A 21,793-nucleotide genomic window follows, 5' to 3' on the forward strand; every position below is an offset into this window, starting at 1 on the left:
GTTTATCTTTATCTTGTCTTTTTTAATTGCTTTTTTGTGTGTGTATGTTTTGCATTGTACTTAATATATTAGTACAGTAATAAATTTATGTAATTTTTAAGTAAATACACATATATTAGGGGGTACCTGCTCAAAAATCTTTTATCGGTAGGGGTGCGTGATCAAAGTGTGGAGACCACTGCTCTAGAAGACTATTTAGAAGCCTCTCTCATGCCTCGAACACCTCACTTCTGATTTTAACTTTGGTCCCTTTCCATCTCTTCCTAGGGGTCCTTTTCAGCATTGAGGTCACTTCCACTTACTTTGCAGTGCGCAATTATTGGAGAGGTTTCTTTGCAGCTACCTTTAGTGCCTTCATTTTCCGAGTCCTTGCTGTTTGGAACAAGGATGCAGGTAAGCTAAGAGCCATTCCTACTCTCTTTGGACAAAACTTGCTCTCTTAGCTTATGATTTTCCATCTTCCTCAAAATCACAACTTTGTATGATGTTTGAAACTTCTGCCGCGACATGTGAATTCCACCAGTAGAGAAGGAAAAAGAAAGGGAAGTAACTTATGTCATCATTGTATAACCCAACCTATTCCTAGGTGTGCTGGGCATATGACTGAAAAATGACTAATTAAGAGTCTTCAGCAAGTAAGAGGCCCCCTGAGGAGGTATTTTTACCTCTATTCAGGATAATGTCAAGGCTGCAAGCACAGAGGTATCCCATCACAGAGGATGCAATACATAGCGTATGCTGCTGTGATCTGCTGGAATTGCCAAGGTCTGCTTTGGTCATCTCTTGACTAGGAGCATAAAAACCAAATAGTCTAGAAAATTGAGATGATAAAATGATTATGAAGGCTGCAGGTTTGGTAGGTCCTGAAAACATAACTGTCTCAAGTAACTGCAAAGCATGAGTGCAAGATTTGTGCAGAGAGAAATAGCACAGGCCAAGCTTGTTCAGGAGAGCATTCCAGATACTGTGGGAATTGAGTTCCAGATGATGGAGAAGGCTGTTATTTCTTTGTAAACTTCTTGCTTATAATGTCTTTATATTTTATTCTTACAGTTATATCTGGTTTATTGATCTAAGCTCCATGTAGGCAGTTCCCTTACTTAAACCTGCTAGAACTTTTGTGTCTCTTGACTTCACAGGGTTAGATTATTTTTTTTGTGCTAAAACATTATTTGGCTTTAATATTCTCTTGGATATAGAAAGTGGCTACACTTCTACTTGAATACAGAAAGTGACTATATCTTTCTTTGGAAAACACTGCCTCTTATTGAGGGCTATTCAACCATCAGATCTGTCACAGAAAACACATCTTTTTGTTCTTTCTAGAGGAAAATATAAGAAACTCAAAGGCAAATGTCAGGAGATAATATCCTATCCTTCACTTTATCTACTCTTGCTCCCTTGCTGATCTCCCAAATCATTAGAAATTAGCTTAATTCTGAAACGTCTTAATTACTATCCCTTCTTCAAAAATCACCTGGACAGCTTTAATATCCACACTAATGGCTCCTTAGGTTCTGCTTCATTGACTGACTGGGTTAAAGAGTTCCATTATCCAATTGTCTATGAAAAATAGTTCATTTTCATAGTTCTGAATTTCCTTTGTCTGTGTTGGCAATGTCCTTGTCCTTTTATTAAGGAACTAGAATCTTTTGTCTAGCAAAGTAATTCATTTTTTCATGATTTTTTTATCGTGCCTGCTCCAACTTATCTTTCATGTCTTTTCTTGCTCATTTCCTTCTGAAAGTTACAATCCTGGTCTTTTCAGTCTTGGTTCATGCAAGGGTTTTTCTTAGGTCACCTCTCTTCCAGAATGTTTTTGAGATGATCAGAGTTCCAAGCAGGTGTGGCTATAGCATGGATCTATTGGAAGGCATTACAATATTGCAATGCAATACTGTGCATTTTTGAGATATGAGAGTTCCAAGCAGGTGTGGCTATAGCATGGATCTATTGGAAGGCATTACAATATTGCAATGCAATACTGTGAATTACGATACCATTTTTATGCAGCTTCTGCACGTTTTTAGCAGCTGCAGTTAGGAGAAAGGTAAAAAGACCATTTTCTTAGAGCTGTCTACACTAATCCAACTGTCCATCTTGAAATACTATTGTTAAATTTGATTCTTTTCTAATGTATCAATCAACCTGACCCCACTACATTACTTTGCATTCATCAAGACAAATGGTTACCTTTCTTATGCAATCCTCTCTGCTTCCAACGAGGGTAGACTAATTCAATATCATGTTCAGATGTTGCTGTCTTCCACGGAAAATTCTGAATCATAGAAAGATTTAGATTGGAGGGCAACCCTGGAGCTCTCTACTTCAAACTCCTGCTTACAGCAGGGACAACATTCCACTGCCTCTCTGGGCTCCTGTTCCAGCGCTGAACCACCTCCCCAGAAGGAAGCATTTGCTTATTATATGGAGACAGATTTCCTTTGTTGGAAGTTGTGCCCATTGCCTCTTTTTCTTTCACTGTGTCTTTACAACGTCCCCATGATGGGAGACTGTTGTTAGAACCCCCTTGAGCCTTCTCATTTCCAGGCTGAGTAGACCTAGCTCCTGTAGCCCATGCCCTATACCATTTTGGGGCTCACCACAGGACTGTCTCCAGTTTTGCAATGTTTCGTTTGTACTGGGTTTTCTAGATGTGGCTTCATCAATGCCATATAGAAGGCAATAATCACCACCCTCAACTGGCTGGTTGTGCTTTTGCTGATGTGGCCCAGTATGTGGTTAGCTTTCATTGCCACAAGGGCACATATTAAGGATTGTATTCACCAGAACCCACTGGCATGAGAGCAGAGTTTCTCCTGTTGACTAGCCCCCAGGCTGTACTGACACACCTACCATTCCAGTTGTAGGACTAAATATTTGTCTTTGTTGAATTTATGGTGTTCCTACTAGTCAACTCTTCCAGCTTGTGGACACCACTCTGAGTGAAGCCTTCCAAGTGACAAACCACCCCCTTTTCTCATTCCTCAGTTCAGTATGGTCACTGATGAGTGAGTCCTATAATCTAGGAGAGATGCTAAACAGAATCAGTTCCAATATTGACCCCTGAAGAAGTCCATTCAACACCACAGGCCCCCAAGACAACAATTAGCAACTCTGCTACATAGGTACTGTGACTATTTTCAGGATTTCTGTTTCACCGTGTCCCAAGCCTTCATCGTATTTGAACTCTCTTTCTGTCTTCTGGGACTAGAGAGGGAACCTGGAAAGACTCAGACTCAGTGCTGTGACTGTTTCTCTTTGCTCTGGTTGTCTTTGTGGCCCTGCAGCAAAATTCTTCAAAAGTGAGCCCTACTATACTTTTTAATGCATTGTCATTTAGTAGTTTGGATTATCTGTTTCCTAAAACTAAATTGAGATGATCTCTTTCTTGGGCTGATCTAGCAAAAAAAGAGGACACCCTGACATCCTGTTTTTCACTGTCTTCCATCCCTGACTGTTCCTCTACCCCTCCCTTGTACCACATCTGTGTTCATTGGATCCCTCCATTCAATTCATTTCCCTGGCACAGGACTTTTCCAGAAAAAGAGCAGGTAGATATTTTTTTTTTTTTCAGTAGGTTTTTATTAGGTGAAAGAACTCAGTGAAGGCTTTGACATATGTCAGAGTAGATCCGACAGGAGGGGAGAATGGTGCATCCAGGAGGGAAGGAACATGGTGAAGAGGCAAGGAATAAGATCTTCCCATTTTGAATGGCAGCATGTGGTTAGACAAGCTTAGGTATCTTACGTAATGCAACCCACAGAGATGTGATTAAATCATTGCTCTAAACCTAGTCCTGTCTGGCCAATTAACAAGTAATTACTGTCTCCTGTAATAATCATATAATGCTGGATTTTCACTGCTTCTTTTCTTTCCTCATTGTGCAAATAATTCCTTCATCCAGAGCAAGTTGGGATTTACATCTGCCCTCATTCAGCTGCATTTCCACTCTGCGCTAGATTGCTAGTTTGCACGTCACCTGTTGGCATACACATATTTACTGTTTCCACACAATTAGGTACCTCCATGTAAAAGCAGGACAGGTGTCAACATCGGAGTCATTTTCACAGTGCAACACTACCAAGAGCTGGAGAAGATGAGGCTTAGCAGATCTTTTCCATTTCTGATTTCTATGACTTTCATTCTTTTGGTACCAGTCAAAAATGTCACAGATATAAGTTCAGAGAAGACCTGAGTTTTGTTTCTAAAAGGCAACCACAACTATCTGTGACACAGCATCTCCAGATATGTAAGCACTGCCTGCCTTAGCAAAGAGAGTTTTTGGGGTTAGCGAGTATAGCGGGAAGAGTTTTTATTTTCTAGAGAATGGATGGCAGAAGAAAAGAAAACCCTTTAAATATCTGAGATTGTAGCTAAAAAATATATACATTCTCTAAAAACAAACCTATACCATCTAGACTGCTAGTGTTGCAAGTGCTCAAAAATAAACACTACAGAAATCAGACCAGTATTCCAATCTGTAATATTGTATGTAATGTCATGAAGCCACACAGGAGCATGTGAAAACTAGTTCCCCTGTCCCTACCCTTAGATTTTATGGCATTTAACTTATCACTTCGTTATTCCCTTTCCTCTATCTTTTTCTTGTCTCACAGTTACCATCACAGCCCTGTTCAGAACAAACTTTCGCATGGATTTCCCCTTTGATCTGCAAGAGCTGCCAGCGTTTGCTGTAATAGGGTAAGTTCCTGGGAACCTGGCTCCTTGCTCTACAAAGGTTATAGTATGAGCTCTGTTAGGAATTGTTTTGAAAAAGAGTTACTTATACCTCTGTTAGACATTTGGATTGTCAAAAATAAGGCCACTGCTTGTTGAGATTCCTCCTTCAGAAATTATGCCCATGTAGTGCAATGGGTAAGGAAGGAAATGTGAGTATTATCAAGCTGTTTGTTATTTCATTTCCACATAACTTTTTTCAGAAATTAAGTTCAGGGGAAAAAAAAGTAAGTCTAACTTGGTTTAGGTTCTGGGTGTAGATTTACTGACTGGCCCTTTAACTGTTCTGATGGTATCCCCAAATGAACTGACCCAACAAGTATCGCCTTTTCACTTGACAAAAATGGGACAAAAGAATTAACCAGGAAGTTTCCCTTTTACAAGGTCAGAATGGTTATCCTTTTCAAGAGAGGTTGGTACACTCAGCATGGTGGCAAGGGTAACTGAACCGTAATTGGATTCAGTGAAAACAGCAGCAAATTTATGAAGATAAGTGTTTTGTTTTATTTGTGGAGATATCTGACTCGGTTTCATTTAGGGAGGAAATTTTGGCAAATGAAAGAATGCAACTAACTAAAATGAGAAGAGAATTGGGAAATACTAGAGAAAAATGTGATCTTGGAATAGCTGTGAGGAAAAGTCTTGGGTTAGAACTTGAGAGAGGTGTGAGGGAAATCACTGCAGAGCAGCAGTGAAGGGAATATACTGTAAGAACAAATACCTGTGCTGGCGCTGTGAACATATCTAAGACTAGAAATATATTTGAGGTTTTGCAGCTCCTTTTAGTAAGCTGCCCTCATATTCGTTTACTTGAATATGAACTAAAGTGAGATTTTTTGAAAACATTGGATATTTTGAAAATCTATAAATATACAGGAACTTTTGCTAGTAATATCTATCCACGTTGTTCTTTTCCTTAAATAGACTTGCACGCTGAACTCAGGGGAATCTATTTGTTTAGACTGGCAAGGAAGAATGTAACCCTTATGATTTACAGCTGATAGAATGCAAAACTTCTGGTCCTTGTCTGTTTTGAACAGAGTTGGCAGAGCTGTTTTTTTCAGTACTGCATATAAGCTAGGAAAGGAGTACACGACAACTGTGAAATGCTTTTAAATGCCTGGGTATCCCATGTGGTATTTTTAAAAAAAAACAGGCGAAAGACTTGCATAAAGTCCTTGGATAAAGCCCTGATGCCAACTTGGAATTTTCCAAATTCTCTTAACATTAAATCTCAAAGCTGAACTCTCTTTCTATCCAACATATTTCTTCACTTTCAGATAGGACAAAAAACTGAGCCAGCCCAAACACTATTAACAGGTAGATCTTTTCTGTGTCCACAAATGTTGTTAATTTGCAAAATATATACAGGAGAAGCACTTCTGTTTTATTGACAAATTCATAGGCACGAATGGAGGGATCTATTTTTTAGCATAAAGATATTCAGTTCACTGTGCAGCCCTTAGGCTTACGTTGCCTAAGGGACTGGTCTATTTTAACACTAGTGCTAAACAGTGCTGGCTTAAAATATTTAAGAGAAGTTCATTGGATGTGTTTGTCTGTGAAGAGCTTTATATTTAGTTTAAACTTGTTTTTATGTAATTTTTAAATGATCAAGCAGGATTTTTTTCAACATACAGCTTTTTAAGTAAGCTAAATTAATCTTTGAATGAGCTTTGGCAAAATCCTGTATAACATATAAAAAAGGAAAGTTCCATTCAATTTAAAAATCAATAGAATGAAAATGCTATCTGTTTGTCTTCAGTATTTTTTGTTTATTTATTTATTTTTTACTTCACCTATGAGTATCAGGCCCTATTTTTCCAGGTCTTGTTAGGCTAAAGACCGTAAGGATCAAGGCCAGTCCTTAGACAACTATACTTTTTTGACTTTATTAAGATCAGGAACGTAGGCCTAAGTGATTAAGATCATAGAGATGGCATACTTTGCTAAAGGCACAACAGTTGCTATTGCTTTTGATGTGGGTGTATAATTTTGCTGAATCGGAGTTAAACTCCCTTCATTTTTTACTCTTTCCTGTTCCAACCTGATGTCTAAAAGTTCTAACAATACTGGTCTTTGCCCAGTTGCCCTTCGTCAGCCCTCACTGAGATCTGTCAGTCCCCTTTTATGTATTATTTTTATAGAATATTCTATAGATTTTTATAGATGGGATTTCCTTCTCTGAGCAAGAGAAAATTTAAGTGGTAAAATGGCAGTGTGTGTGACAAACAGGTCAAAAATAATCTCCCCCCTTTCATCGGGGAGTCGTTGTCTTCAAGCGAGTTGCTGTAGGAGTAACCCTCTAGGTGGCATTTAAAATGCTTCATAAACAGCTGTAAGATGAAAAACACTTAAACTCATTTTCTTGGTTGGTGGTTTGTGTATTATCTGCTGTTTGGTATGATTTTATTCATTTTCTTCCACTTCAGGATATGTTCTGGATTCCTTGGAGCATTTTTCGTTTATCTCAATCGCCAAGTGGTCCTATGCATCCGGCGTCACACGGCTCTGAGCCAGTTTCTCACCAAATAGTGAGTGTCTTTGAAGATACTCTCTTTAAGGACCAGATTTTTATACCCTACTGGTATTGGAGAGTACCAAATGCTTTCTAGAAGCTGGTAGAACTGTATCAAGTGTAAGATAGTAAAAATATGAGAAAATGAAATAATATGAAAGTAAAATGCCTGCAAACGTCAAGAGAATTTGTTCTGCACCAGATTTTCTTCCCCAATAGTTTCAAATAGCTTCTTGATTTAGAAAGGATACTCTGTAATATTCATTTAGAGGACAAGGGAAACTATTGATTGGACAGTAAATATTTTTAATTAGAAAATCAATGCTCGTGCTTCTTAAGATCATGCTGCTTCTCTTTAATTTTTTAGAATTGGTAAAAAATAAATTCAACATCATTTATATTTTCAGAAAACTAAATACAACTGAAATCTAACTATGCCTTTAAAATCTATTTTTTTTTTCTTAACCAAAATGTAGGCAAAATTGTAAAGAATGTGCTGCGGTATTGCAATCACTGCATGCTTACAAACCAAAAGTTGAAACTGAAAGTAACCAAATGGCGTGAAGTGAAGCATGGAAGAGAAATGCAAAACAAAACAAAAATCTTAGCAATAAAGGTTTTATGGGGCACTTGATCATTTTTTTCCCTTTCTAATAAATTTATAACCTGAAGAAGAAAAGGTAACTGTGCCATCTGCTAACTGTAAATGACTTCAGTCTCTTTACAGAAGAAATCTGATGCTATGAGAATTTTTTAAGTTGAGAGGTGTGGAGGACCTACATTTCTTAGCAACTTGCAGATCTAAGCAGAAGAAAACCACTACTTAAAAAGAGGTTCAAACTAACTTAATTTATTATGTGGAAGAAAAATTGTCTTTCTTCATTATGTAGCATTACTCACAAGCACCGGCAGAACCATCAAAGAAGTTAATAGAGAAGTGGAGCAAAGCCTGAAAAGTGGGAATTTACTTTAAACTTTTGACTAAGTTCTCAGAATTTTGTGGGTCCTAAGACAGGAAGAAATTAAAGGTTACATTTTGTCTTCCTGCATACCACAGCATCTCAGCCAAAACTTCCTGTAGGGAACACAGCAATTTGTCAGGGGAGACCTCACAGGCTTCGTCCAGCACGTGGAGGCAGCTTAGACTCATGTTGTCTTAGTGCCCTTGAGGTGTTACAGCTCACCCAGAAACCCATCCTGGGGCTGAACACAGCAGCAGGAAAGCACAGATGACTTCACCCTGCTCCCCAGCTATGCCCCACTGGCCCGACACAGTTAGATTCACTGGCCACCAAGGACACCTTCCCAAAAATCAGCAATGCAATGGAAAGAAAAGCAGTTTTTCTCATAAGAATTAATGCGGTGGGGGATGCATGCAGAAATGTAGGAAACCCCCCTACATTTAAGTACACTAGGACAGGACACATTGCACAGGTGATGAAGAAGCAAGACTGGCATAATCAGGACAAATGGAGGAGGTGCTGGCTTTTGACAATAGGTCAACACATCATTGTAAATGCACTTCTACCTTGCTACACATTCCAGTTTATGCATTTCATACATCCCTCTCTCCCTCCATCCCTCCCATGACATTAATTCTGGTGGGAAAAACGGCACTGCTGACAGTTGAACGCTCAATGAATGATGATGATCAGTAGAGCAGGGCATTAAATTGACAGTAACAGAACTCCAAAGAGATGGATACAAATGTGGCAGAGAGCTTGCACAGAAATAGCATTCAAAGTCCCGAAGGGATAGTGCTGCAATAAAAGAATGTGGGTTTATATTTCAATAAACTTTTCTTTCTTTTCAGCCGCCTCATATACCCTGGGGTTATAACCTTCCTTATAGCAACTATGACTTTTCCTCCCGGATTTGGGCAGTTCATGGCAGGAGAGGTGAGTGTGGGACATGTATTTGCAATTCCCTGCAGTTCTGCAGAACCATCTCCCCTTATCCTGTGCCCCAATAACTTTATGTCATCACCTGGGGAGGAATAACCCCCTGCACCCGTACAGTTTGGGGCTGACCTGCTGGAGAGCAACTCTAAGGGAAAAGACATGGGAGTCCGGGTGGACAACAGGATGACCATGAGCCAGCATGGGCAAGAAGGCCAATGGCATCCTGGGGGGCATCAGGAAGTGCGACCAGCAGGTCAAGAGAGGTCATCCTGCCCCTCTACTCTGCCCTGGTGAGGCCCCATCTGGAGCACTGTGTCCAGTTCTGGGTTCCCCAGTTCAAGAAAGACAGGAAAATGCTGGTGAGGGTAGAGCAGAGGACCACAAAGATGATGAGGGGCCTGGAGCATCTCTCTTACAAGGAAAGGCTAAGGGACTTGGGTCTTTTTAGTCTGGAGGAGAGAATGCTGAGGGGGGGAAACTGATCAACACCTATAAATACCTAAAGGGTGGGTGTCAAGAGGAAGGGGCCAGTCTTTTTTCAGTGGTGCCCAGTGATAGGACAAGAGGAAATGGGCACAAACTTGAACATAAGAAGTTCCGTCTAAACATGAGGAGGAACTTCTTCACTTTGAGGGTGGCAGAGCCCTGGAACAGGCTGCCCAGCGAGGTGGTGGAGTCTCCTTCTCTGGAGACATTCAAAACCTGCCTGGACATGTTCCTGTGCAACCTGCTCTACATGGACCTGCTCTGGCAGGGGGGTTGGACTAGATGATCTCCAGATGTCCCTTCCAACCCCATATCATTCTGTGATTCTGTCATGGAAATGGGAAAAAAGATATGGGAGGAGTTTGGATTGAGGAAGGACTGTATTCTGAGACTCATGATCTCTCATATAACACTTGAAAAAGGTCCACTCTCCTGAGCAAGTAATAAGGAAGATGTTACCCTGTGTGTAGAACTAGTTATCCTTTCACCAGTTCAGGTAAAATCCTGTCTCTCTTCCTGAAAATTAAACATGTGAATTAAGTCTCATAATCATGAATTACTGAAGTAAAAATCTCCACTTTCTTGGAACAGAGATAGAATATTTACTCGGTCTAATCTCATGGCTCATGCCTGTTTTTTTGCTGTTTAGTTGATGCCACGGGAAGCCATCAGCTCTCTCTTTGATAACTATACCTGGGCAAAATTCACAGGGGATCCTCAGATCCTAGGGAAATCTGCTGCCTGGATCCATCCTAAAGTCAGTGTTTACATCATCATCCTGCTCTTCTTCGTCATCAAGGTAAGAAACCCATCTCACCATAAAGCTTCTCCTCTCAGAGTAAATGAGTCCTTTGTCAACTAGTTTGTGAACTGCCAATGAGGAGCTGCTGGGTATCGAATGAAGCACTGCAACTGCAGTGGGTTCTTACATCTTTTGATGTGATGTTTGCGCACCTTGAATGCAAGATTACCAAATTTATTAGGGAATATTTCGCTGGTTTAATATAATGACCTCCTTCACTGCATCCCTAGGTCATCTTCCTCATGCATCCTACTGACTGACCCTTGGTGCCCACTGCATAGTAGTAGCTGGCAGGGAGGACTACACCAGGAAAGATTTCTCAAGTTCCACAAAAATAAATAATTGAGTAAAAAACTCTCATATAATTTATATTTGGTCTAACTGAAGTCTGATACGGTCTACTTGATGTTCCTGACTACAGATAGGAGACACGTAAGAGTAGGCAAGCACAATCTATGGTTTTGTGAGGCTCAAGGATTTCTCAGCAGTACTGTAACTTGAGGGAGAAATGCAGCTGAAAACAGTTTTGCTCGCTTCTTGGAAAGCAACAGCAGATTAAGTGTTCTGATCTGACGTGGTCTGTGGAAGTTGCAACTGTTCAGCCTCTGAAGGGATCAGCTGGGTAACTGATACATGACAGAGCAAGAGAAGAGATGTGAAAGAAGAAAACATTATATTACAGTGTTCTAAATACAAGTAACAGGAAAGAGGTTTTCCAAAGGCGGGAGGGGAGATAAAAGGGTAAAAATATCATAGAAATGTTGAATTTATTTTTTTTTTGTTGAAAGGACCAAAAGATCTGAGGCCACCTTGCAGTATCATTTGAACATTTTGGTAGATCAGGAATGGACATCAGTGATTGATTGACACAGCTGATTCTACCTAAAGTAAAACACTGTATCGAATTTCTGACAGGCTGTTAAGAGTCCTGCTTCTGTGATAATTCTGATTATAGTGTACCAAGCAGATAAGGTCACATTTACTTGAATAAAAGAGGAATGGACTACATGGTGTATCTATCTTGGGTCCACCTGTTTGCCTTTGGAAGAGCTTTATCCGCAGACACTAGATTTATTGGCCTTGTCTCATTAACTAAAGGCTTTCTCAACTCACTAGGTAACTGCTCCAAGCAGTTTATTTCCTTCTGGATATACTCTGATTTGGGATCCACCACATAAAAAAGAAGCTTCTGTTTCAACTCTGGGCAAAGACTTGGCCTGATTCTCCACTGCACTACAGTCCCATATCTCAGATGTATTTGGTCTGGGTTGAGCTGCAAACACAGAGCTTAGCAGTACTCCATTTCTGCAGCTTGCTGGCCTCTGTAGCCACCAGGAACTTCTCCTCTTGAACATTCAAATGGTTTATGAAGGGAAGAGCAACAGCCAGTATCAAATTGATGGTCCAACCCATCCTCATATCATGTTCCTCTACCACAGGATGAGAAATGCTGTTCTGTGGGCTCTTTGTTACCTTTTTTAAGGGCTTTCGTAAACAGCAGGCTATATCTTGGCTTCATTTTCCCTTTTATGCCAACCATCCTATGAGAGTTACAGCAGAAAAGCTGATTTCCTCTCACCAAACTGACTGTCTACAGATTAGTATCTCATCTGTCTACAGCTACAACAATGTCTGCAGAGGCATTACTTTCTCAGAGGTGGGCCTTGAACAGGAAGGATTTGCCCACTCTGAGGAGAATATTGTCCTGAAATACCTGAAATTATTGTTCTTGATGTGCTGAACCATGATTATGTCTCTCCTGTGGGTGATACTGCTGTGGCAAGGGACATCTTGCCGGTACGCTTCTTTGTACAAGCTTTTGAAACAGTGGCATTCTCTTTGTTTCCCTCAACTGTGGAAATCTCTTGTCATGTTGCCCGAGAAAGTCTCAGTGTTTTGGCCTTTGAGGCCAAAGATTAGGCTGTTGCCTCCAGAAGAAGGCTATATGTGCTGGGCTAAGTCAGCATTTGAATTGGTCTTAGCTGTACCAGGACAGATTTCATCATTTTGCCCAACATAGTGATAGGATAAAAGACACCAGACACAAGCGAGAATAAAGAAAAGTTAAGACAGTTGAAATTCAGGAAAAAATTCTCACCCGAGAATGAGTGTGGGTCAACAGTGGCACGAATGCCCAGAAAAGCTGGGGAATCTCACCCTTCAATATGTTCAGAACTCACCTGGATAAGGCACTGAGCAACCCGATCTAACTTACAAATTAGCCCTTCAGGGAGCAGGGAGTTGGAGGAGGGACCTCCAGAGTTCCCTTCATACCGAAATCTTGTTCTCTAACGACCTCGTTCTATGAAAAGCTAAGCTGTTTGGAGCAGTGGAAAATCTCTGGTTCTGAGGTCCAAGGCAAACGATTTCTCATGTTCACCCATCCCCTTGGTGATTCAGTTTCCCTGCCACCACAGTGGTCACCCAAAGGTCCTCTGCACCAGTGTTGGTGTCGTGTTGGAGTTGCTCCAGCTCCCCTTCACACCCCACAGCCCCTTTACCCTTCACTTTCTGGCTGAACTGCCAGAGCCCTCAGAACATGTCTCCTCATGGATTCAAGAGTAGGGCTGCAGGAAATGCTATTGCTGCTCGGTAACAACTGCACCCTCTGCCTCTGTTCTAGTTCTGGATGTCTGTCATTGCTACCACGATGCCAATCCCCTGTGGAGGCTTCATGCCTGTTTTTGTTCTAGGTGAGTTTCAATTTTCTGTTGCAGCATTTAGGTCTGACAGGTGGAGAGGATAAGAGAGATATTGCGTACGTACCCAGTAGGTTTCTTCTAGTGGATGAGGAGTCATCACTTGATGTCTATGACAAGCTCAATTAACACTCCATGTACCAGCCTGAGTCTGTGCTTTTTTCGTTTTCCCACTCCCCCAATCCAAAGGCTGAGGAGGAAATCCCTATCCTTTTTACAGAAGGAAAGCCCCACTGTGGGGAGGCATGCTGAGCCATGGCCTTCTAATTTCTCTGTCTCCTCACCTACGGAGAAGCTTTCATCCTAAAATTAGTAGTAGTTGTTCCTTTTGCCCCTAAAGGCCAGCTAGAAGAGATAACCTCAAAACTAGCACCTGCAATGTAATCTACGGTTTATTCATTTCATCTGGCTGAAATATGGTAACATACGAGAGTTTATTGGTTTTTAACTGGTTTAAATTCCAACACCAAAAAGTAGAAAAAAATATGATGCTAATGTTAAGAATGAGAGGCTATGTTAGGCTAAAGTATACAGGCTTATGAAGTTCAGTATTATGTACTCACAGCTCTTAAATGAAATTTAATCCCAGAGGGATGGGATGTCGTCCAGAAGGACCTGGACAGGCTGGAGAGGTGAGCCCAGGTGAACCTCATGACGTTCAACAAGAACAAGTGAAAGGTTCTGCACCTGGGCCAGAACAATCCTTGCCATCAGTACAGGCTAGGGGGTGAGGTATTAGAAAGCATCCCTGAGGAAAGGGACTTTGGGGTGCTGGTGGACGAGAAGCTGGACATGAGCAGGCAGTGTGCAGTTACAGCCCAGAAGGCAAATCACATCCTGGGCTGCATCAAAAGATGCATTGCTAACAGGTCCAGAGAGGTGATTCTTCCTACTTTACTTACCTTACTCTACTCTGGTGAGACCTCACCTGGAGTATTGTGTGCAGGTCTGGAGCCCTCAACATAGGAAAGACATGGACCTGATGGAGAGGGTCCAGAGGAGGGCCACAAGGATGATCAGGGGGATGGAGCACCTCTGCTACGAGGACAGGCTGAGGGAGCTGGGGTTGTTCAGCCTGGAGAAGAGGAGGCTCCGGGGAGACCTAATAGCAGCCTTCCAGTACCTGAAGGGAGCCTACAGGAAGGCTGGGGAGAACCTGTTTAGAAAGGCCTGTAGTGACAGGACGAGGAGCAATGGCTTCAAGCTGGAGGGGAACAGATTTAGACTGGAGATGAGGAGAGGGTTCTTCACTGTGAGGGTGGTGGAGCACTGGAACAGGTTGCCCAGGGAGGTGGTTGAGGCCCCATCCCTGGACATATTCAAGGTGAGGCTCAATGAGGCCCTGGGCAACCTGGTCTAATTGGTCCCTGCTGACTGCGGGGAGGTCGGACTGGATGACCTTTGGAGGTCCCTTCCGACCTGGACAATTCTATGTTTCTATGAAATGGTGTGCACTAAAGACCTCTGAGTTCTGGCAGGTAGCAACTGAACATGAGTCAGTAGCTTGCCCTTGCAGTGATGAAGGCTGACCACAAACAAGGCTGTATTAGGAAAAGCCGAGCCAGCAAGAAAAAGAAATTGGTTATTTCCCTGTATTCAGTATTTTGGACACAATTCTGGAATGTTATTTTGTGACCACCAATACAAGAGATTTTGACAAAATGCAATGAGTCCAGGGCAGGCCACAGAGGTTGTTGGGGAGCTGGAGCACAAAACAAACAAGGAGAGCCTGAAGAAGTTGGGCTTGTTCAGCCTGTAGAAGAGAGGGCCAAGAGGGGATCTAACTGTGGCCTTCACCACCTAATGCAGCAGGGGACAGAGAGGACAGAAAGACTCCTCTTAGAAACACACAGTAAATAGGAGGTAAAGGCACAGGTTGCAACAGGGGAAATTCTGATGGGACATAAAAAAATGTTTCCTTGGTTAAGGTGCTCAGAAAGGCTGGAGAATCTCCATCCTTGCAGACTTTTAAAGCTTGTCTGGACAAGGTCCTGCGTGACCTTTGAAATTAGCCCTGCTGTGAGCAGGAGACAGAGCAAGACCTCCAAAAAGTTCCTTCCCGCCTAAAATCTTCTGTGAGCTGTGATTCTAGCATTTGGACATTCATAGTATGAAGTATGTGAAGGGCCTCAGCTGCGACCTGGAGTGACATTGTACATATTATAAAAATATTTCTTCTTACCTGGGTATCACAAATATCACTGTGCCTTGATGCACCTAAATGGAAGGGGTCAACTGAGGTATTTACATATCTTAGTACTTTTTAGTCTTCTTGGAGTCTAACTTCTCAGTTACAAAATGTCATTTTAATGTAAGTTTTGATTTTGTTTCTGTTAGAAATACTCTAGCGATTGCTGAGCATGGCCACACAGCACAGACTAGGTGTTCCTTAGATGTTAATTCCATAATTGTCAGTGATATTTTCCAGGTGCTGCATTTGGGCGTCTTATTGGGGAAATCATGGCATCGCTTTTTCCCAATGGGATCCTCTTTGATGGTATCGTTTACCAAATCTTACCTGGAGGGTATGCTGTCATTGGTGAGTCTCCATGTCTTTCTTTTTCTTCACCTGGTCCCATCCCCTTGACTCTCCTGGTTGACATGACATGCTGTTTCTTTAGTACAGTCTTCTTTTCTCCCTATTTCTTTTCCACCCTACCTGGGAAAGGTGCAGCAGCTCTGACAGGAGCAGTGAGCCACACTGTCTCCACTGCTGTGATCTGCTTCGAGCTGACAGGTCAGATCTCTCACATCCTCCCCATGATGGTGGCTGTCATTCTTGCCAACATGGTGGCCCAGAGTCTGCAACCCAGCCTCTATGATAGCATCATCCAGGTGAAGAAGTTGCCCTACTTGCCAGACCTGGGCTGGAATCCCATAAGGTACAGTGGTAGAACAGAGGTGGAGGTGGGGAGTTGCAAAGAAATAAAGCACAAGAGGATGAAACCATAGGAGAATAAAAGGTCATGAAAAGGGGACAGTACTACAAAGAAAATTAAAAGGCCCGCAGCAAGAAAAAGCGAGCGGTGGAGTAGAATTAGGATTCATACACAGAAATGGAGAAAAGTCCTTTTCTGTTTTTTCACTGAAAGCACAGCTTTAAATAATCTGCAACATTACTGAATTTCTATTAATACTGCCGCATTGCTTCAGTTTAAAAATTTAAAATTCAAGTGTCTCATTTCCATTTTTTCTGAATTCAATGGGGTTTGGATTTTTTTTTCTCCAGCAAGTGGAGAAATATAAAATAAAATATAATTGTATGTGGATAGTTTGCTTTAAACAAAAATCATATACATGTCTTCTTCTCTCTAGTATATATAATATACATAGGTATGTATATATATAACATCTATACAAACATACATGTATATGTATGTGTGTATTTTTGTGGTGAGGGGCAATGGATTGGAATACAACTGTAATGAAAATCCATTTAATCTGTGTTGATCCTGTTGGAAAGTCCTCTGGTTACTCTCACAGAAGACTTAGCAACTGTATTGAGAACACTTTAACGGAATTCACCTGGTAGACATTTTTAATATGCTAACTCTTCCCCTTATTGTCCATAAATTCACAGCAAATACAATGTTTTTGTTGAGGATATTATGGTCCAAGATGTGAAATTCGTCTCCTCCAACTGTAAATACCGAGACTTGCAAACTCTACTCCAAAGCACCACCGTTAAGACTTTGCCTTTGGTGGACTCACCAGGTAAGCAAGGTGGAGAAACTGGTCCTTCCTGAAGACTGTCTCAACTTAAAGAGCCAAAGAAACTAGATTTCAAATTACATGCTGTGCAGGAGATAGTGTGACCCAATACATAAAAAATCACCCTAAAAATCTTCCACTATGGATGGTGTGTGACAGGAGGCTGTTTCAGCTGGTCAGACAGGTAAGCTGGAGCGTGGGCAGGGAGGCAGATACAGGAGGTAAGGGAGGTGTGTGGGAAGTTTGTGGACTGAATTGTGACAGTGGGTAGAGATCTTGCATAAGTAAAGAGCCTGCTTCTGATGTGGTGCTGAGGAGTGGCACAACTCAGGGGTGGTGAGCTTCCACAGCCCCACAGCGTATGAGCTGCACCTACCAGGGCTGGTCAATGACTCTACGTAGTACGAGTCTGAGCATCTTGAAGAGGTTGGAGGGAGGAAGGGGCAGTGTGTGGCAGGGGACATTCAAAACCTTGAAGTGGCTTAATGGCTTCCCTGCTCTGTTATGCAGAAACCATGATCCTTCTGGGGTCTATAGAGCGATCTGAACTGCAGACTCTCCTCCAGAGACATATAAGCCCAGAACGGCGACGGCTCCTCCACAGAGAAATGCAGCAGAAGCTGTCTGAGTCACCCTACGATGGGCACAGCAAGGGGCCGTGGGCAACCCTGCCAAAGCTGAAGCACGAATCTTTTGCTTATGTTGACGAGGATGAGGATGCAGATGAGAAGGGAGAGGTGAGGGAGAGAAGTGGAGAGACTTACAGCCCAGAGCCTGCTTAAGAAGCAGTAAGGCATTTGGAGAGGCTGAGAAAGAAATGACACAAGGTGGACTTTCTTTTCTCCCCTTTCTGTAACAGCTACCTCGGCCCCCAAGTCCCACTCCCAGTTACCCAGAGGAGCCCAATGGCCCAACAAGTCCTCTTAAACAAATACCTGAAACTTTGGAGCCACAGCAACTCCCAGGTATGGTAACTTCTGGCATGCCTCAGCCACATCCTAGCCAGCTTGTGGAAGCTTCCATGCTAACTGTGTGTACGTGCCTGTGCGAGGTGCTGGTTTCCCAGAGACTGAGAGAAGGACCTTTCTCTGCTGTTCCTGTATTAAAGGTACTTTGTGAATGCACCTCAACATCAGTGTAACGTACCTGGAAATGTCTTCTGTTTGTGATCCCTCAGAGAGCATGGCTAAAGTAGACCCACTCAGGCTGCTCTCCCTCTGCCAGTACTCCCCACACTCCATCCTTTGCAATAACATCTCCTCGGACGTTTTCTGGAGAATCTGCATGGAAGGGTCTTGTCTCCTTCACCCCACGAGTTATTTTCCCTGGGAAAAGCAGCCTGAGCACTAAACACCTGTACTTGTTTTTTGAGTAGCTTAGGCTGTTGCTCAGCCATCTCCAAAACTGAACAGCTCCTCCCTTGGACACGCATCTCTTTGATTCAGCTACATTAATATGATGGAAAAATACTGGTGTATTGTGCTCTTTGTGTGCCACCCCAGCTTTGCTTCCAAGACTGTACTCATAGCTCATTTCTGATTCGTATGTCATGTATATTTGATGCAGGATGGTGTTTTGTTGGGTTTTTTCTCCTGTATGTGTCTTGAAATATGCAGAGAGTGAGTAAGCACAGAGGTGTAGCCCAGTCTTGAGAATGAATACGGAGGGCTCTGGCTCATGCTTTTAGGCTCCCAACAGTTAGCACGTAAAATAACATAGCACATTCTGGTTCTGTAACACCACTCATGTATGACTAAACCTCGAAGGCATAGGAAATTCCTCTTTATGCTTCCAGGGCAGTACAGTGGTACTGTATTCTCACCTCCCCTTTCTATACTCATCCTCCAAATGACATTCTCTTTGTGGACTGTGGAAACCTCTCGTCACAGCATTTTTATCCCTTGTAGCAGATTGTTTGCTGTGTTAATAGTCTTGCTTCTGGGCTTTGTGGGTTTTTGGGGGGGGTTTTTTGCAATGGTTTGTTTCCTCTCCTTGAGAAAAAAAATATTGCATGGGAATATTTACTCTAGCATGTCACAGACACCATCTTACAAATTGAATGCTAGATTGTGACTGGCTCAGCCCTTTCATATACTATCTACTATGTCCCTCATATTATTTCCCAGCCTGCCTTGGGCAAGATGGGCATGGGGCTGTGTATTTTTGTCTCTAACTTGTCCTTCTCTCTTAACCTTGTGTATGTTTTCATCCTTCAGGCAATTTCAGGAGTCTGAGGCAACTGATCCAACAGCTCTTGTGCCACTACAACCGTCCACTTGAAACAGAGAGCGCCGGCCAGGTTAGGGATGCAGAGAGCCTAGTGGTACCCTCAAGAGAGAAGGGAATGCATTGGAAATAGAACCTACTACTCGGAGCCATTCAGCATTTGGCCAAAGTGTGGACACACTTAGGGCTCTGAACTCTGACAGTGTCAGTGGGGAACTCTCTCCAAGGAGAAAGGGTGTGATTACTGTAAAGGAAGAGCCCTCTGTGCTCAGGTGTCGGGGCTACCATCATGACTGAGCGTGGGCATCTTTTTCTCAGCGAATAACTTAATGCTATTTTGGTTAACCTGGAATAAAGTGTGGTTCTATTCCATTGGGCAAACAGTTTTGGCCAGATAAAAACAACAAAAATGCTTTTGCCTTATGCCATATTAGATGCCCTTGGGTATCTGATATATCTGCACAGAGTTTGTGAATATCATACAGGGCCTACGGGAGACCCATCCACTCTAGGGCAGTGGTTGGACCCCATGTGGGATATCTGAGAGCATCTAAAGCAGTACTAGATGACCATGTTTCAGCACCTGAATTGCTCCACCATAGTCAATCTTGGGATTGGCAGGGGAAGCACAGCAAATATAGACTACACTATAATATAGGAATATAAAGAAACTCTAAACACTCAGTAATATACTATTTGGAACAAAAAGGGGACACATGGGGTAAGAAGATTGTGCAAATTTTTTCCTTTCTGTACTCTGTGAAACTGTGGGTTCTCTGTGTGTCCTGAACAGTGTTTTCTCCTACAGGAGCCTGAGGAAGTAGACACAATGAAGCCAGAAGAGGTAAGACTGGGTGCAGGAAGGGAGTGAGGTCAATTTAGTATTTCTTTTGCCCATTTCCTGTCACGTGCAATACTTCCTGAACTCTGACAACCTCAGTGATTGCCACATAAAGCCATAGCTAAAGCCATTTTCTTCTCAGAGTTGCACAGAGGGCAAGTCTCACCCAGTAAGAGAAGAGATTGTTCTGCTGCATATGCTGAGTAAGGTTCTGACTAATCTGCTCTAGCTTTGAAGTCAGCCCTGCTGTGAGCAGGGTTTTGGACTAGAGACCTCCAGAGATTCCCCCTCACCTAAATCTTTCTGTGCATCTGTGTTGTTCCTTCATTTTTTACACAAAGGAACTATTGTCTTGCAATAACAAGGTGAAGATGCACTCAGAAAGGAAAGCTAAGATGTTCACTCCTCCTTTAAGCAGGAAGGAGCAAAACCTCACCTTCTTAAGAAAACTTGTGAAGTAGTGAAATTTCCACAGGCACTTGACATGTGGCAAGGAAGGGATGGGAAACCTGAGGGCTGTGATATAATGGGTGAGATGAATGATCTGCATAGGAAGGAAGAAGCCTTAACAGGAGAATGGGACAAGTTTGGGTACACAAGACAGCAACAATGCTGCTGATTACCGTAAAAGTGATTCCTCTTCTTTCCTGTGTCAGATAGATGCTTGGGAACAGGAGGAGCTCAACAAGAATGTGTGCTTTGACAGCTGCCGCATAGACCCTTCTCCTTTCCAGCTGGTGGAAAGAACTTCCCTGCACAAGGTGGGTGCAGATGTCTCTCTGAGGCATACACTGATTTTCTCCACCCTATCTATCATCGCAAGTCTAGTATATGACATATTTCTTCACCTACAACTACTATCACCAGCTACTTCAACATCAGCTACAGAAGTCAATTTGTTCCTATAACCTTCTGCATGTACCTGCAATCATCTGCAAAATGAAAGGCTATATGATAAGAAGCAGGAGTGCATTTATTAGAATAGCTTTTGGACACCATGTAGGATTTTCCAGCCACTACATTGACAGAAGCATTGTATGCCTTGCTGCTGGGGGGGACATTACACTGAGATTTACACTCATGCTTTGTTAGCATGCAGCACTGGAATGAGTACTCCTGGATTTGTCAGGGTGTTTCTGTCAGGGTGTAGAGACTTCCTCAGTGCATGAGAAGAGCTGCTTGAAACCACCCTATACCGTAGGCTCCTCATTGAACTGAAGCACGAGTAAAGAAGAAGCTGGATCATACAAATTCTAGGGTTAGCGCAGGATGACTGGGGATAAAAGCAATTGTTGTATATCAGGAGTAAGAGAGGACTTGGCTTTCACTCAATGGAGCAGTCTAATGAAGTTTAGGTGCACAGCGCATGTTTTAATCAATATTCATTTAATGTGAATGGTCAGCATATATCTTGCACAAAATTACTGTTATCAAAGGGGTAAGATCTCAGCCTTGAGAAAAATAAGAGCAGGTTAGCATATGCTTAAGATGAGTTTGGTGTTTTCTAAAGGGCTAGCTGAAGTCATCTGAAAACCACTAGCATTTATCTTTGAGCATATAGGAGATACAAAATTATACCTGAAGACTGCAAATGGGGAAAAGTTTCATACCTCTCATAAAAAAGAGCAAATGAGAAGCTTTGAAAGAAGTCAACTTAACTTGGATATGCAAAAGATGTAGGAATAAATGACCAGACTATCTGAAGTACACACAGTTACAGCTAAATGTGAGACTACTGACAATGGTGAGAAGATCTCAGCTTATCATGATGAAATTGTATTTAACCAGTTTGAGTTTCTTTACATTAGGGTAAAATGTCTTGTTCCTCAGAAATTAGATTTTCCCTAGTTTATACTTCAACACGGCATT

The 21,793-nt window shown here is 42.2% G+C and overlaps 1 protein-coding gene across 1 annotated transcript in view; it reads left to right on the top strand.

Annotated features, from left to right (window-relative positions):
- Window positions 1–21,793, top strand: part of CLCN1 (chloride channel, voltage-sensitive 1) — a 40,639-nt gene that overhangs the window by 16,769 nt on the left and 2,077 nt on the right. Inside the window, exons 8-21 of the mRNA XM_014947504.1 lie at window positions 268–393; window positions 4,620–4,704; window positions 7,173–7,274; window positions 9,072–9,156; window positions 10,295–10,444; window positions 13,071–13,140; window positions 15,575–15,685; window positions 15,815–16,028; window positions 16,727–16,860; window positions 17,368–17,594; window positions 17,717–17,822; window positions 19,074–19,156; window positions 19,892–19,927; window positions 20,581–20,685. Of these exons, the coding sequence (XP_014802990.1) occupies window positions 268–393; window positions 4,620–4,704; window positions 7,173–7,274; window positions 9,072–9,156; window positions 10,295–10,444; window positions 13,071–13,140; window positions 15,575–15,685; window positions 15,815–16,028; window positions 16,727–16,860; window positions 17,368–17,594; window positions 17,717–17,822; window positions 19,074–19,156; window positions 19,892–19,927; window positions 20,581–20,685 (1,634 nt within the window). The remainder of the gene's footprint in view (window positions 1–267; window positions 394–4,619; window positions 4,705–7,172; window positions 7,275–9,071; window positions 9,157–10,294; window positions 10,445–13,070; window positions 13,141–15,574; window positions 15,686–15,814; window positions 16,029–16,726; window positions 16,861–17,367; window positions 17,595–17,716; window positions 17,823–19,073; window positions 19,157–19,891; window positions 19,928–20,580; window positions 20,686–21,793) is intronic.

Source organism: Calidris pugnax, unplaced genomic scaffold (genome assembly GCF_001431845.1).
Source record: "Calidris pugnax isolate Ruff unplaced genomic scaffold, ASM143184v1 scaffold175, whole genome shotgun sequence".
In the NCBI taxonomy this organism is placed as follows: Eukaryota; Metazoa; Chordata; class Aves; order Charadriiformes; family Scolopacidae; genus Calidris; species Calidris pugnax.